The 17,214-nt window shown below is 42.1% G+C and overlaps 1 protein-coding gene across 1 annotated transcript in view; it reads right to left on the bottom strand.

The window, feature by feature from the left end:
• Window positions 1–3,298: 3,298 nt before the first annotated feature.
• Window positions 3,299–17,214, bottom strand: part of Tek (TEK receptor tyrosine kinase) — a 73,136-nt gene continuing 59,220 nt past the window's right edge. Inside the window, 7 exon segments of the mRNA XM_035438672.1 lie at window positions 3,299–4,269; window positions 4,966–5,065; window positions 9,465–9,561; window positions 10,438–10,478; window positions 11,271–11,341; window positions 15,893–16,006; window positions 16,538–16,728. Coding sequence (XP_035294563.1) covers window positions 4,195–4,269; window positions 4,966–5,065; window positions 9,465–9,561; window positions 10,438–10,478; window positions 11,271–11,341; window positions 15,893–16,006; window positions 16,538–16,728 — 689 coding nt within the window. The 3' untranslated portion in view covers window positions 3,299–4,194.

Genomic DNA, 17,214 nt, shown 5'->3' on the forward strand with positions numbered 1-17,214 from the left:
GTAGAATATGCTTCTGGTTATTGGGAGATGACAGGAAGTATTGAGGATGGGGTTGAAGGGGAAGTGGATGAGTGGATTCATGGGTAGGAGGAAAGCCAAATCTGCCAGGGGACTTGGTGAAGTCCCCTGGAAGTGGAGGCAAAGATGAGACAAACACCTGCAGGTGGTATGCTACAGGACTTGGGGGTTGGAATTGGAGGATAGGAAGGAGAGGGGAGGAAAATGAAGATGACCTTCCAATTCCCATCCTGGAGTGTCCAGCTGGACCCCAAGTTTAGTTCTTCTTAGTATTGGCAGTTGCTACAACTGGAAGGGGTGATAGAGGAAGGGCTGTGTCCCAGGAGGACCTGTGGCATTCTCAGGGAATGAAGGCAAAGAGGGAGGACCCTGAAGTGTCCTTAGTTTCTTTTCATTCTATTTACTTCTGAATGTATATTTTTCAAATAATGTATTTTAAAATCAGATTCCTTCTGTTTAAGCTATCCTGCAGTTAATGCCCTCTCTTTGAATTAAAGTTCATTTATTGTTCATTTCAATTCCAGAATTATACACATATATGTTTATGTCCTAAATTTCTGCTTTCCAATTTCATTTTATTGTTTCTACATGTTTTCTTTAAAAATTGAAGATATTCCTTGAATATCATTTTGAATTCTCTGCTAGGAAATACATATGTTTCTTTGGAATCAGCTACAAGGAAATTGTGTTCCTTTGTTAATATTTTGTCTCCTTGGTTTTTCATGTTTCTCATTGCTTATGATGTCAGCATTTAGTGGAAGAGATGCCTTTGCAGACTTTTGTACCTGGTTTGCTGTGGAAAGACATTCCCTGCAAGAAGCTGCAAGGGTGCTTGGTGAATGGAACACACAATTTCTAACATCAGAAATGTGCCATTGTGTACTATTGACATTGGTCTGTCAGCTGAGGTTGGCACTGAGGAAAATCACAAGGATTCTCAACATCTAACATGTAAACATCTACAGTAAGGGAGAAGGTTGCTAGGGTCTTCGGTGGAAATGCCTGCTAATGTTTGACTTCTTTCTCTCCTGTGGGTGAAGCTGGAACTGAGTGGATCCCTTGGGCACCAGGTCTGCTTCGTGTGCTGTTTTACAGCTGCATTGGTATCTGATGAGTGGTGCCTATAAGACATTCATACAACTGAAGCCCAAGACTCAGGCATATTTGTATGGCCTGCAGGGGGCCATGGGAATACACAGCAGTGACAACTAATATTTAACAAGTTGACCCACTAGACGTTGCTGGGGACTCCTACTTGGCAAAGCCAACTCAGCAGACATTATTGGGGATCCCCACTTGGCAAAGTCATAGGGTTTTTTGACTGGATGACTGGTTCCTGTAACTTTCTTGGGTACCACTGCTATGCCTTCTTAGTAAGATCAGCTGTAGGGCTCTTCCCACAGCCCTTGGTGGTGTGTTTTATACTTATTGGGCACAAATATAACTGTGAATGGTCAGAAGGATGATTTCTACTATCTGTATACTTTTGGTGAATAGAAACAATACTAAGATATTTTACATTGCTCAGACTGACATAGGATTCTCAGTCACAAAGACAGCCTTTTACACAGACAAGCTAACTTTAGACTTCATAGTAGATTCAAAGCAGGGCAGTTGCCCCTGGAGACAAATGCATGAAGTCATTTGCCCAGGTGTTGTTTATTGCTGAATTCAAGGTCAGAATAGAAGCCACTTGAATGGACATAACTTTCTCAGTAGTTGTTTTTGCACATAGTCCCAATCTCAGGCTCAAGGTTCAGCCAACTGTTTACTTACTGTCTGGGATCCCTCACCAACTTAGAGCTATGTTCAAGACCACTTGCTCAATGATCATTGTGACATTCCAAGCCTGAGAGAAACTACGTGACTTATCTTGGGTTTTGAGAAAAGGTTGGGTCCTAAAAACATAACTTGTAATTGTCCAGAGTTTGGCTCTGAAAGAGCAGAGAGAGCGCAAGAGAGCAGAGGGCAGCAATGTAGGGAGGCAGTGAGCAAAGGGCAGAGACAACAGGGCAGCAGTGGAGAGGCAGAGAGGGAAAGATGTAGAACTAACTAGCGAGATGAAATACAGAGTTGCCATCAGAAAGCGTCTGTGCCTCTTTATTTTTCTCCTCAGATAAAAAGGTCTGTTAGATAAGAACTTTTCCTAAACTATCACTGAAATCATGAATTTTCTCACATACCCTGGTGCTGACTGGGGGCTGGGCCCCCAATAGTCAGCTTTAATGGCCTGTCACTCTGGCATCAGAGAACCAGTGGCACTGGTACCTGGGGCATAAACACTCATGATGTCACATTATGTTTGAACGAGTGACTTGGGTATGGCCAGGGAACAGGAATGGAACACTGTCATGTGCACTAATAGCAGCTCTGGGGTCACCACTCCCTGGTGGCTGAAGTGTGTGAGGGGAGACATATTTGAGGACTTAGATTCAGGGCCTGGAGTCTGAACTTCCTTGCTGTGGTGACTGCAGTGCCATAGAGCCCAGGATGGGAGCGCAGAGCCCTGGAGAACAGATGTGGGTCTAGGGATGAGAAAGTTAGCAGTACCTTTCTCCAGAGTGCTAAAAATCAATCTCACACTCTCTCCTTCTCTCTTTCTTCCTTTCTCTTGGTGGAAAGACATGTCAGTATTTTCTGCAGAATTAATAGCTGGGGTCCAAAGTGTTTCCCACCACATGGCTGCTCTGAATAGTATCTTCTGTCCACTGCAACCATCTGAAATGCTCTTCAAGGGGGATATTCTGGGCTTGTCTCCACTACACCACTGCAGATTCTTTTAACGTGTCCTTGATTCTTCTCTGGCCTTCATCAACAGCGGCCTGTATTTGTGTTTCTGTGGAGGGATGAAGGCTGAGCACTTACTTCACCATCTTGGTGATCTCACATTCTAAAATTCAAGTTTCCATTTAGGTAAGTAAACTATATGCTTGTGGCAGCCTCGATCCTATGCTTTGTATACTCCTGAATACGCTGTTGTGAAAACCCAATGTATTTGGGGTACATTGGGTTGCCTGTTCAACTTTTAAGATTAAGAAGGTAGGAATGTGGAAATGTGTGTGTGTGTGTGTGTGTGTGTGTGTGTGTGTGTGTGTGTGTGTGTAAGAATTAGGATCACATTAGGATGCAATTGGAGGTCTACTCTCCTAAGGCAAGACAATGAATTAAGAGGTAGAGTTGTGTGCTTTGCATTCCTGCCCTGGGTCATACACTCACTAGGTCTTAAGATATCTTCTAAAAGTGTATTTCCAATACCTTCAAGATAAACTCCTGAACAGGGTGTGGGTAGATGAGACATTTATTCACCTATAGGAGGAACCAATGCAGCAGGTGGCTACTGCACCAACAGTAAATTCACAAACGATCAAAACCACAAACTTTACAGTGTGCAATACATGTGTGGATACAACAGTGTGCAATACATGTGGGAATAGTAACTCCATGTCACAAATGTCGCACATTGCTACTAAATTTCTAGTTTTACTACTTAGTTTACACAACAAATTACTAGAGAGACTAAAGGTCCCACCAGTTTGTTTATTGATCTTCCTTATATCTCTCTAAAGGTTCTTAGTCTCCTAGAAAGTTTTTAGAAGTTAACATTTTAGAATGACTTGTGTGCTGTAAAAACACAGGACAAACTGTCACATGACCAAATGAACTGGCTTCTGTGGGTGAGGGGCAAAAATGAGAGAGCCTCTTGGGTAGTAATCTACATTCCAATATAATTTGTACATTTCCCTTGCTTTTCCTCCTGTGCTCTCAAGGGAATTGTTAGACTTATTAACAGTATTTTATGTGTACAGAGCAAAACATTTTATAGCATTCAGTTACAAAGGTAAATATCAAAAACATCTAGGACAATAACAAATTCTGTATTATGGTATTTGCACCTTCCTGTGCAATTTGTGTTTTTAGAAAAATATATTATATGAAACCACAAACAGGCATTCCAATCTCAGCACATTCTTCCTCTGAGCAGTATATACAGTCGTGTTAGAGTCAGAACACAGTACAGTTCCACACAGGCTTTACGTTGAGGGTTCCAAACACATAGCACAATATGTACACTTGTATATCACATCTCCTGGCAGAGGGCTGCTTGCTTAGTGCAGGTATCAAGGTGCTCTCATGTCAGCGAAGGGAAGATGGCAACTGAAGATGAAGGGTTCTGCTCTAGGCTGCCTCTTCAGCAGAGCAGTCAATTCCTGCATAGGTAAACTTCTCATAAAGGGTGGTATTCACATATGTCTGCAAGAACAAGAAAGGATCAGACCCACACAATACTGCTCCTGCCCTTGCCAGGGCTGTTAGGCCAATGTCCTGGCTTTGGTTTATCTTTCATAGCTGGGGTTATATCCATGCTCAATTCCTCTGTGTATTTGATGATTTGTTTTCTTGAAATGCACCCCGTGGCTTCTAAATAAGATTCCCTCCTCCCCCTCGCCTTAGTTTCTGAGCATCTTTAGTATTTCATTGGCCTCTACTGAAAAGGTCAGCTGGTGTTGGTTCCTTCCTCTGACTACACTAATTCTTAGAATTGTCTGTTGACCTCTAAAATGGTACAAGCAATGGTACCTTTAAAACTGTTTCAATAGAACTTCCTACCCACCTCCCAACAGTAAATTGTAGGCTGACTTTGTTGCTTCTGTATTCTTAGCCAAATCACTTAACCTCTTTGTTGCTTCGTTGATAAAATTAAAGGGCCAGGCTACATGAGTAAGATTCCTTCCAGCTCTAATAGACTATTTAGTGTATGTGAGAGAAATCTTATTTCCTCCTAAATTCTATCTCCTCAAAATGAGGGGAGCATATCTGGTATGCTGTAATACCTAAGGCTATTCTTAGAATAGCATGTTGAGTTGTTTCAATGACTTTTTAATGACTGATCACCTTGGGTACACCACAAATTTCAGGGAAAGGGCACCTGTATCAAACTATGCTCACCTTTCGTTCTTCTAACATCCTGTTCAAGGACACCAGTATCTGGGCGAAGGACGGCCTCTCATAAGGCTTCTCCCTCCAGCATTGTCTCATTAGATCATACCTTTGGACATACAGAGTGAAAAAAGATAAGATTAACTCCAACAGTGCTTCAGGCTATGCCTTAGCATGGGGCAGGAGAGAAAAGAAAATTGGTCACTGCAGGATGTGTGGTCATGACACTGTCAGGCATAAGAGACATGTACTCTACCTAGGAAGTTTCCATGGTGCCATCCTCTTCTCCTCCAAACCCACTACCCCTTTCTTCATCTGTAGACATAGTACAGGCTAGCTGCCATTGTTTGTTTGTTTTTTTTGTTTTGTTAATTTTTTATTTGAATTAGAAACAAGATTGTTTTACATGACAATTCCAGTTCCCTTGTCCCTCCCATCCTCCCCTCTCCCCCAACTAAAACCCTACCTATCACATATCCTTTCTGCTTCCCCTGGATGGTGAGGCCTTCCACAGGGTGTCATCAGTGTCTATTGTATCCTTTGGTATAGGGCCTAGGCCCACCCCTGTGTGTCTTGGCTCAGGGAGTATTCCTCTCTGTGGAATGGGATCCCAAAGTCCACACCTGTCTAGCTGCCATTCTTTTAGGACCTTGATCTCAGCTATTGTAGCCATGCAAAATGAACTGAATTACCTGTCAGTAGCAGCATTTCTTTTGGAATACTCCCTAAAACACTAGTTCCCCCTATGAAATGCCAGAAACATGTATCTCCCAGAGGCAGGACTTTAGAAGTCCTGTCATTAGAAACAAATGGCATCTTTAACCAGGTGCAATGGGCAAATTATTGACAGCCATTCTACAAAACAGGAAAGAGTTCACAGACACCAGACACCAACTCTGCTGGCCCTTTGATCTTGAACTTCTCAGCTTTCAAAACAATGAGAAATTATACATGCACATATAATTAAATGTGCATATATAATACAATTGTGTGCTTATAAAACTAATATATTACATATGTAATATAATTAAATTATATATGCATAATTAAGTATGTATACTTGAATTAATTCTTCTCAGAATTTCATACATTGTATTTTTTTTTATCATATTCACCCCTTCAACTCCTCTGAGATCTATTCCCCATCCCATACCCATCCAACTTAGTATCCTCATTTTCTTTTAAATGCACCAAGGCAATGATTTCTGCCTATTTACTCTTGGGTGTATGGCCATCCACTGGAATGTGTTCAGCTTACCAGGAGTCACACCCTTAAAGAAAACCCTACTTTTCCTGGAAGCTATCTACTACCAATAGCTCTTCAACGAGGTGTGGAACTTCATGACCACCTCTGCCCTCAATGCTGACATTTTGTCTGGCTTGAGCCTGTATTTGTCATATACATACTGTCACAACTGTTGTGAGTTCATATGTGCAATTGCCCTGTTGTGTCCAAAAAATACTGTCTCCTTGTAGTCATCCACTGCCTCTGGTTCACAGACTCTTTTGCCCACTTTTCCATTATGGTCCTCAAGACTTAGGAAGGTGGGGTATGATACAGATATCTCATTTACAAGTGAGCATGCTGTTGTCTTATTTTTGTATCTTAATCAGTTGTGGGTCTCTTTGTTAATCATCACCTACTGGGGAAAAAAAAACTTCTCTAATGATGTTTGAGAGATGCACTAATCAATGGGTTGAACAAATGAGTCATTAGGAGTTTAATACCAAGTCCCTTTAGCATAGTAATAGTAGTAAGTTCTCTCCTAAGGCCTATGAGCTGTCTAGCCACAGGTATTTGCCACAGTAATGGTTTTAGGTATGGGTTCCATCTTATGAAGTGGGCCTTAAATATAAGGTGTTTGGTTACTGACATGACATTCATGGCATTATTGCACCACTGGGCATGTCTTGCAGGATAGTTGTCATAGCTTGCAGGGCTCACAGTTGGACAAGATTGCTGATTGCTTTTCTTCTCTGCCAGTGTACACAGCATATTTCATCATCATGAAAGCTAACTAGTAGGGATAAAGCTTCCAGGTCAATACCCATCTTGATTTCTCCATGTCCCATGACTAAAATATCTGATATCTTCAGCAATAGGCTATTGCTATCAAGTCCTGATGGGTAACCAAGTACAATGGCTATAGCCTGTATTATTTGGGGTGACTATGGGACCTCACTGGCCGCCAACAACTTCAAAATAGATAATTCATTCCTAGCATTGGGCTTCTGTTAGCCTGTGGTGTCTAACAGGGAACCATTGCACCGTATCTACTGGGCATATTTGACTTATGATGTCTTTTATCTTCAGAATTTCTGAATGACCTGTCTATTGATGACTGTGGGGTATTAAAATCACCCACTGTGACTGTGCTGTGGTCCATCAGTGATCTTAAGATCTAATAGCATTTCTTTTATAAGGTCAGGTGCTCTTATATTTGATGTATATATGTTTAAGACAGTAACATTCTTTTGTAGTTCTTTCTTTAATGTGTCAATTCTCAGCCTGTGAGTTGCAACCACTTTGGTAGTCAAACAACCCTTTCACGGGGTTGCCTAAGACCATCAGAAAACACAGATATTTACATTAAGATTCATAACAGTAGCAAAATTAGAGTTATGAAGTAGCAATGAAATAATTTTATGGTTGGGCATCACAACATGAGGAACTGTATTAAAGGGTCACAGCATTAGGAAGGTTGAGAACCACTGCTTTAATGAGTAAGAAGTGTCCTTCTCTTAGAACTATTTTGGTTTTAAGAATATGTAGCTGGATATTAGAATAGCTATGCCTTCCTAGTTTTTAGTTACATTCGTTTGAAATGCTTTTTATCCTTTTACCCTAAGATAGTATTTATTCTTGATGGCAAAATGATGGATTCTGTTTTCTTGTCCTTTGGTTTTGAGTCTTTTTCTTTAATATCTGAGCCATCACTTCAGCCTTAGATCCTGTTTTTAAATACAATCTGTTAGTCTGTGAATTGATACTGACAATGTTAATCATTGCTATTAAACGATGTTTATTAATTCCTGTTATTTTGTTGCTTCTGTGGTGTTTTGTTATATCTCTTTTGATTTAACAGTCTGGATTTTTTTTATTCTCTGTGCCTTCTTGGGTGTGTTTAATCTTCTCTGCTAGTATCCTCTGTAGAGATAGTTTAGTCAAAACATTTTAATATATTTTTAATCACATAATGTTTTCCTTTAATCATTTGATTTTCACATTTTGCTTGGTGTGGTCTCACTGGTAACTTTGCTCCTTTATAAATTGTAGAACATCCATCCAAGCCCTTCTGGCTTTCATGGTCTCCATGGGGAAATAAGCTGTTATTTTGATGGGCCTTTCTGTGTACATGGAATGATCTTTCTCTCTTGCAGCTTTCAATATTCTTTCTCTTTTTTTTCTGTGCATTCCGTGTTTTGACTATCATACGACATTTGGATCTTCCTTTTTAGTCCTGTCTGTTTGATGTTCTAAATGTCTTTTGCACCTTGATAGGCATCTCTTTCTTAGATTTGGGGTGTTTTCTTCTTTGATTTTGTTGAAAATATTTTCTGTGCCTTTGACTTGGGTCTCTTCTTCCAATGACTTAGTAGGTTTGGTCTTTTACAGTGTCCCATGTGTGTTCTTTCCCTCAGTTATTGTTTTTGTTTAAGATTTAACATGTTTTTTGATTGAGTGATTCAATTTTCTACCTGTCTTTAAGACCTAATATTCTGTCTTCCACTTGATCCAATCTATTGACAAGGGTTCCTCTGGGCTTTCATTTGAATTCCTGAAATTTTCATTTCAGGATTTATTTCACTTTGGCTTTTCTTCAAAGATTCACTTTTTATAAAATTACATTTTCATAGCTTGGATTTTCATTCAACTGCGTTTTTACAGCCTTCATTCCATAATTTATTCACATCCTTCTGGAGTCCCTTGGTCATCCATGTTAGCCCAGAGTGACATATGTTTATGCCTCTTGTACCAGGGGAAGTATTAACATCTTCTTCTCTCTTAGAAATTTGAACAATTACCTGTTTATTCAACCTATGCCCTAGCACTCTTGAAATCATGTCACACAGGGACTTCTGCTGGCTAGTTCTGGAATGGAAACATCACTAACATTAGTTGTTCTTCCTTGTAGAAAGTAATCTCAAAAGAAGCTAGAATGTGAACAATTTGTTGCTTAATGGAGTGATTCTGAAATATCTACTCCAACCTGAATAAATAGTCTGCATGCATTTGTTCATGAACAATTGTGTGTATTTCATACTCTGTCCTTATCCTTCCTTATTTCAACCTTATCAAAACCTGTACCTTAACAACTCTCCTAGATGTTAAGAATCAGGGAAAATTGCTACTTATTGCCCATCACATAGTAGAGTTACTAACAGAAATCTTTCTTTTCACCTATCTGAGATCTCAATGTGGGTGTGTTAATGTATCTAACGATGTCTCCATTAGAGTCACATGGAGGAAGGGAGAGATAAAATAACCTCAGTGAGGCCTTACTTACACCTCATCATCACAGTTCAGGGGCTTCTCCAGCCTGTAGCCCTGGGGCAGCTTCTCATAGAGCTCTGCACATGTCATGCCACAGTAGGGGGTGCCTCCTGAAACACAGGAATAGGGCACGTGAGTCCCACTGGCACAGAGGGCTGTGCTTACTGCCCAATGCTAAACACTGAGGAGGAAGAAGATATAGGTTGGGTGATCTCTCCATGTGCCTCCCACCACAACCCTCTGTGCACCAGGCTTAGACTTTCATCACTGACCACACTGCAACACTACCACTCCTTCAGTGGATGGAGCTGCCTAGGTTTCATTCCTGACAGTGCCACTTCCTTTCCCTGAGTCTGTTATGCAGAGTGTATCTCAGGTACTAGTGACATTTACTTTTTCATATTGAAAGTTTGTATTTACCAGCAATAGTTACTGTACAGCTTAAATTAGAAAAGGTACATACTTATTGTAGAAAAACTTGGAATATAAACCCAAATGAAGGGAAGTCCTACAACACTTCTCATTACTTTTCAATGTAGCACTATGCAGTTTAAAATATTAATTTACAAAACCAGTGTCATGTTATACATGACATTTTTGGTTTTGGGCATTTGGGGCATGTGCTTTTCCCCATGTTATTAAATGACATTTTGGATGGGATTTTTACTGGCTGCGTAACACACATCTAAAGTCATAAGAGTTCTTTCTTACAGCTCTTTGACATCTATGCACAGACAGAAACAATTTGTAATGATACTCACAGACATGAGCCCCTTAATATTAAGTATGATGTTAATATACAGCTTTTAGAAAGAGACAAGTGGAAAATTATACTCATCCTCAGAAACACTTCTACTTGTAGGTCCCACCTGGTAGCACTAGAGAAATTAAGGAGTGTCCTATGGAATTAGGCTAGGAAGAAGTTCTGGAGGAGGGTCCATGGCCTTTGCACAGTATTTCCCCTAATGGGTAAATCAAATACTCACCTAAGCTGACAATCTCCCAGAGCAAGACACCATAGGACCAGCTGCAGAAGGGACAGCATAAAACAAATGATTAGCTAATAGGGTGACACTTAGGTCTGCCATCCAAACCTTGGAGAGATTCTTTTCATCAAAAGAGGAAATGCTAGTAGTATGTGTTGTAATTTAAGAAAAGTGATGCAAGAGAGAAAGACACAACAGGGTTCAAGCAGAGTGTTTTTTGTTTTTTTTTTTAATTAGGGGAAGGGATCATAAAAGGGGGAAACAGGAGGGGAAAGATTGGCCTCCAGGGACAGGAGCAGGAGCAGTAGGAAAGAGGAAAGAGGGGCAGGGTGGGGGGAGTGAGGGAGAGAAAGAAAGAGAGAAGGATGGGAGGTGAGCAGGGCCCTTTTAAAAGGGAACATAGTGAATATGTACTGGTGGTGCTCTTAGCGGCTGCAGCTGAGGGTGCATCCTGTCAGAACCCCAAGGACAGGCCAGTACAGATGCCTGAATACTAACAGTATGCTTTCTAGGGTGAGGCCTGACGCACAGCATAAGTTCCTCTTAGGTCAATAGAGGGTTACAGTGGGGAAAAGTGACTCACCTCTCCAAATCCCTTAGCCCAGCAAGCAGAGAATACAAGAATGGAACCATGGGGAGGCGCCTATGGCCCTCTCTCTTTAGAAATCATGGATTCATCACCTGGAGTCTGTATGTGATGGGCAAGGATACTCCCAAACCTGACACCTGTGATTTTGAGTTTGTTTCCTTCTCAGGGGTACAGGGTGTCCCTGTTTCTCATAAATATATATTTTTTCTAGGAAAACCTCCTCAGCGGTAAGGTGTATACTTACACATCACTGTTGGTTGTATAGACACTATAGTTCAGCGACTCAATTGCCATCCAGCGCACTGGGAGCCTTCCCTGGAGAGAACCAAGTGAGATATCACTTAGGCAGTTAGGGACATGTGTTTAGAATCCTAGACAGGAGGCACAACAGACCCACTAAGTCTTTGTGTGTGAATTTCCACCCACAGACATGTTTTCAAATTTAAAGGTATGCAAATAATGTAAGCCTTACACCAGGGAGTCTGACCTGAGCCGGTCTGTGTGAATGTGAGTCAGTGTGAATGTGCATGTCAGTCCCTGTGAATGTGCACATCTGGCAGTATTTAGCTTTTCACCAGATCACCTTGTGACTTTTAGGGGCACCCACAGGTTTTTAGATAAGGGACAGGCACAGAAACAGAGCGTGTATCTGTAATGTGAAAAGGGAACAAGGGACAAGGGCTGAGTTGGAGAAACAACCCTAGGAGAGGCAATGGATTTTTTTTCCAGAGCTGGATATGTCTGGCCTCCCTTAAGCAGCAGATGGATGGGGAAGGAAATTAACTTATGCCACAAGTAATTGATCATTTGGTGTCTTACTGTGTCCAGGCTGGGTAAAATGAGAGGTGGCCGGATATTGTGAACCTTTGGAGGTCTGTTCCTATTTCCATCAAATTCTCTGTGATTTGGGAACTTCCTATGCAACCCAGTGATTATATTGGTCCTGTTAAGAGATCTACTTCTCCCTTCCTCCCCCTCCCCTTCTAGAGATATGCCAGACTCTCAACAGTGCCATGTCAGCCTATAAAATCAGAAGGCTTTGGGGATCTCCCTCAATTACCTCTGCAGGCATTCTCCTAGACTGCCCTTCCAAGGACCACCTCATCCCATCTCGGGTGATTCTAACTGTGCAGTCCTCTCCCAGTCCTTTGTGGAATAGCTGCAAGTCCCAAGTGAGGTTCAAAGGTGCCCTCCCATCTCCCCATTCACCCCACTTTCTCCCTCACACTCACCCTTACCGTCTTTCTATGTTAACTTACGCCCATCTCCTCTAGCTCACTCTTTCATCACAGCCTTGGAATGGAAAGTAGTCACATCAACTGCTCTCTTTTCCTCCCAACCCCCACAGGCTTTGGTTCATACTATCAAGGTTCTATATGTGCTTTCAGGTTTTCTGTATTTGGTTTCTTTGGGCTCTGTCCACTTTTGCTGTCCCTGTCACCTTGATTCAGCCCCTGTCTGGTGATAATATCCTCTTCAGTGAGTTCGCTACCTAACAGACCTCACCCTTTAACATCCTGTTGTCTACATAGAACAATTATTCTAAATGACTACTTTAAGTATGTGAATCTGTACCTTAAAGTTCATTTTTTTTTTTTTTGCATCTATGTCCTAAGATCACAAGTCCTTAGCTGAGTTTTAAAACCCTTGCCTGGAGTTCAAGGAGCCTTAAGACATTATCCCTGCTGCCTCCTCCAACCTTGAACTGGAATCCCCTTCCTTGCTGTATTATTTAATCCCCCAAAGTCCTAATGCTCTTTGACCCTAGACTTCATATCAGCCCCATCCTCCAGCTCACACTGTGTTACTCGGGGAGCTTTCCTCCTCCAGGAACCCCTCCATGACTGCCCTCAGGGTTGATTCAGGAAGCCTTCTCTGTGCTTCCATGCGCATCAGTTCCTGTACCTTGGGCAACTGAACTGCTGTAATTGCTAATTCAGTGTTTATCTGAGGACTTTTTCCTGAAAGTATAGGCTAAGTCTTACTGTTATCCCCGAACCAACTATTATTATAAATGACCTCATAATAAATCAGTGAGGTGATGCCTGTTGTCTATTAATGATAGTGCAACAACAAATTGCTTGGTACAGCTCATAGGAATATAATTACCATGAGAGTTAAGGAAAAAAAATAATAGACCCAGAAAGATAAACACCTGGATCCTTGCTTTGAATTTTTAGATTTGTGTGTTTAATTTGGAATGTCTGCACAGGACAGGAAGCTAAAACTGGCACATGCAAGTGAGGTCAGGAAAAGGTCTTCAAATTGGGAGGGAGAGGAGAACCCATGTGATTATGGAAATAGAAGAGAGGAAAAACTGAGAGTATAAGGTGTAAGCAAGGATGGGAGGGTGGGATCAAGTTAACCAAAATAAAAGTGATTATGGGAATATGCTATTTTGTAAGCTAATTAAAAATGTAATTCAAAAGGAGTTTGAATAGAGCCACCCTGTATGGGTGGACAATGCTCTCGCCAGAAGACTCGGGTTATTAAATGAGAATATGCCTCCCTTGAGATACTGGTCAGAGAGGTCCCAGCCACTCCTAAAATAACATTGGCTACTGCCATTGTCCTTTGTTGTCCCCCATTGCTAGACTAAAAGACCCTTTTGCTGAAGACACAAAGCTTGAACTGGGCAGAGAACCTTCCTGTCCAGTAATCTTCATGGTGCTAAAAGGTTCTAGGGGAGAGAAGGCATTGGTGGACTTCCCCTGTACGTGCTATAATACTGACCTTCCAATAAGATATACCAATTGATTCGATAGTGACAGGACCGAGGAGGTGACTAACTGCTTTCTAATTGGACTTTTGTCTTACAAAGTCTTACATGCCCCTCATGTCTGATACTGTAGACCTGGTTGATGTCTAGAAGGTAGGACTTAGCATCTATTTTTTTTTTTTTTCCGAGACAGGGTTTCTCTGTGGCTTTGGAGGCTGTCCTGGAAGTAGGTCTTGTAGACCAGGCTGGTCTCAAACTCACAGAAATCCACCTGCCTCTGCCTCCTGAGTACTGGGATTAAAGGCGTGCACCACCAACACCTGGCTCTTAACATCTATTTTAAGTTTTGCTGATGAATTCAAGGTACAAACCACTGATTTAGAAACTGGACCTAAGAAAGCCACTCTGCCCCTTAGTGGCATCTTGCTGCTCAACACCTGGTTTTCTCCTTCCCTTGCCACCATCTTGCCTTTTGTTCCCAGTCTGTGTTGCTGCTAAACACTCCTCCCTGCTTTTGAGAGACAGAATTTAGTCCTGACTGTTCTGCCTCAACAGCATCCACCCCTACTGAGCTCTGAGAGAAATCTTTGCCCTTTGTGAGATGTCAAGCCAAGAAGTACTATCCTTGAGGATCTGAGAAAGGCATCCAAGTGCAATTTCAGGCCATGAAACTAAACATCAGTCAACCTGTGTACCCTCTTAAGCTCTCACCTAGGACTGCAAACCACCAAATGCCAGAGTGAGGCAAGGAAGGGAATTCTGTGAACTAGTGTGAAGAACTGAGGAGCTGGACTATGTGGGCAAGTGATAGCTCCCTTCTTTAGTGAGAATCTGATTTCTCTCGGAATCAAATACTACGTAGTTTCATTCTACTCTGACCTTGTATTTGATTGTAAAATCTTGTTTGGCACAGTAACACGAGGAAAGAGTGGTTTAACTGGCTTTGATTTGGGCTGAGTGGCTGTATCTTGAGAGGACAATCATAGGCAGGCCCTCATAAGTTGCACTTTTCTAGAGGGCCTTCTTGTGACAGCATACTTCCCTCATGGATTCTCAGGTTTCCCTGCCCTGTTTGCTGTTCAGACTTGGACTGAAAGCTCATCAGGCCTACACTGGATATGGACAGAACACCCTGACCGCTAGGCTTGAACATTCAATTGCATGGCTACATATGATGAAGCCTCTTTATTTGTGAAAAAGAGATCATGATATGGGGGATGGGCGGGAAGGAGAGAGGTAAAGGCTTCTTCAGTCACCTCCTTCCCAAGTACTCTGGAGATAAATGAATAGCCTCTATCAGCATTTTTTTTTTTTGAGACAAATGGCACGGCTGGTGATCAATAAATTATTATGATGGATGAGAGATTTTAAAGAATTGAAAGACAGATATCAAGCACTATAGTAGGAAATCTCTAGGCTCCTTCTAACTGATTTTCCCACACTGGCCTTTCAGTGAGTAATGCATACCCAGACACTGCTTGCAACAAAGATAAAGATGAACCAATTACAGGGCTTTACACAGGGCGCAATGCTTAAGGTAAAATGATGACAGTGAATACAGTCAGTAGTTACTCCCCTGCTTAGCTATATCCCCAGTTCTCGCCCACCCAGAGCCACTCTGGGATGACTACAAGGCTCAACCAAATAACTAACAGGGTTACATATTCTTGACAGGTAGGTATATTGCTTTCATTTCTAAAAGGCATGTCACCTTAGAGAAGAGCAATTTTCTGTCCTGTCCAATAAAAATTATAAGACAAAAAGCGTACCTGACTCTCTTTCTTAGAGTCCCTACCCTGTCCTCTAGTGTATAACTTTTACTTGTACACAATTAAAGATGCAACCTTTTCCTCTTCTTCAATTACCTTCCTCCAACACCTTCACCCTAACACCCATCTCTTTAATGAGTTGTCCTTCAGTTCCCTTCTAGGTCCACTTTAAAATCATTTTATCAACAAGACCAAGAACCTGCTAAGGGGACTGACTGTGTATGTGCCCAGTGACAACAGTATCATATTAGGAACCCAAATGTGAAAGAATGATGACTGGGCCACACAGCATCCAAGGGGAACCCTGATGGATGCATCAGTCACACAGAGCAATAACCTTCTAGAGAGAGAGGGAGGTCCTTTGTGTTCGGAACTTACCATTGTCTTTTTCACGTATACTTCTTGACCTCGTGACAATCCAAAATCTGCTATTTTGGCTATATAGTTCTCACCAACTAAAATGTTCCTGGCAGCCAGGTCCCTGTGGATAAACTAAAATTTCAAAGAATCATGTATCTTCAGTATAATACTTGGTCTTGTCTTCATTTTATTAGCAGAAAGTTCTGGGGCAAGAGCTTAGAGAAATACAGAAGAAATGACACCACGAAAGGTCTTTAGAAGGTCTTCAAAATCCAGGTCCCTTGAAGCACCTCACCACAACTCCCACATAGCACATTCTGCCAAGCGACCTCTCACATCTTGTAAGTATCATTTTATGAGTGGGAGGAAGTACAGGACTTTCCACGGCAGTGTGGAACCTCTGCTGTTGGGCGTAATTTAGAGGCAAACCTCAGGGCACCTCACTAAATACATGGTTTTAAACCCCCTTGGGAAATACACTGTCAGTGTTGGGAACTGAATTCTTTTCATGCAGATGGAAAGTGTCCGTTTCTGACGTCAGAGACACTGAGAAGGAACCAGAGAAGAAAGGATAATGGAAAACTATCGAGATACATAAGAGCCCCCCCCCCCCCAGAGAGAACTCCACAGAAAGGTGTCCAAAGCAAGGTTCTTAGAACAAACCTGTTTTTGGCTCAAGTAGTCCATCCCTCGGGCCACATCTGCAGCGAAGTGAAGAAGCTGCTGTGAGGACAGCGTGGAAGCAGTGCTGTTGGCGATGGCAAAAGCTGGGTCTGTCTCTAGCACTCGGCTTTTGCGCAGGAAATCCAGGAGGTTTCCGTGCGGGGCATACTCAATAGCTAGGTACAAGTAGCCTGCAGGGAAAGGGATGGATGTCACCTTATCCTGGCTAAACAACTGTGGAATCTTCAAGATGTGCTATGGTATTGGGGGTTGGCTTACAAACTCTACTCTGATCAGAAGAGACATGTCTAGTAATGATGTTAGGGACAGGAGGGGGATGAGAGACACTTCCCCACAGCTATCTGAGGAGCCAGCCTGAACTCAGTCTTTCTCTCCCACTCCTCTGTTGCTGCAAATGGGACTCCCATGCTATTTCCTGAAATGCTCCCATCAGCTCCTTAACACTAGGTCAGGGAACTCAGAGCATGCTCCTCCACAGGACACCTTCTTCAGAGTGCCACTCCTTCATTCGGTATTCATCAAGAAGCTAACATAGGCCAGGATAGCCATTCTGGTCTGTATCTCCAGCAACAGTGGACTAGGTAACTCTCCTGCGCCTTCTCATTACCCTAAAGCCTGCACTAAGTAACTAAGTGCTCCTTAGGCAACTGCCTGGC

The sequence above is a fragment of the Cricetulus griseus genome, chromosome 2, assembly GCF_003668045.3.
Source record: "Cricetulus griseus strain 17A/GY chromosome 2, alternate assembly CriGri-PICRH-1.0, whole genome shotgun sequence".
In the NCBI taxonomy this organism is placed as follows: domain Eukaryota; kingdom Metazoa; phylum Chordata; class Mammalia; order Rodentia; family Cricetidae; genus Cricetulus; species Cricetulus griseus.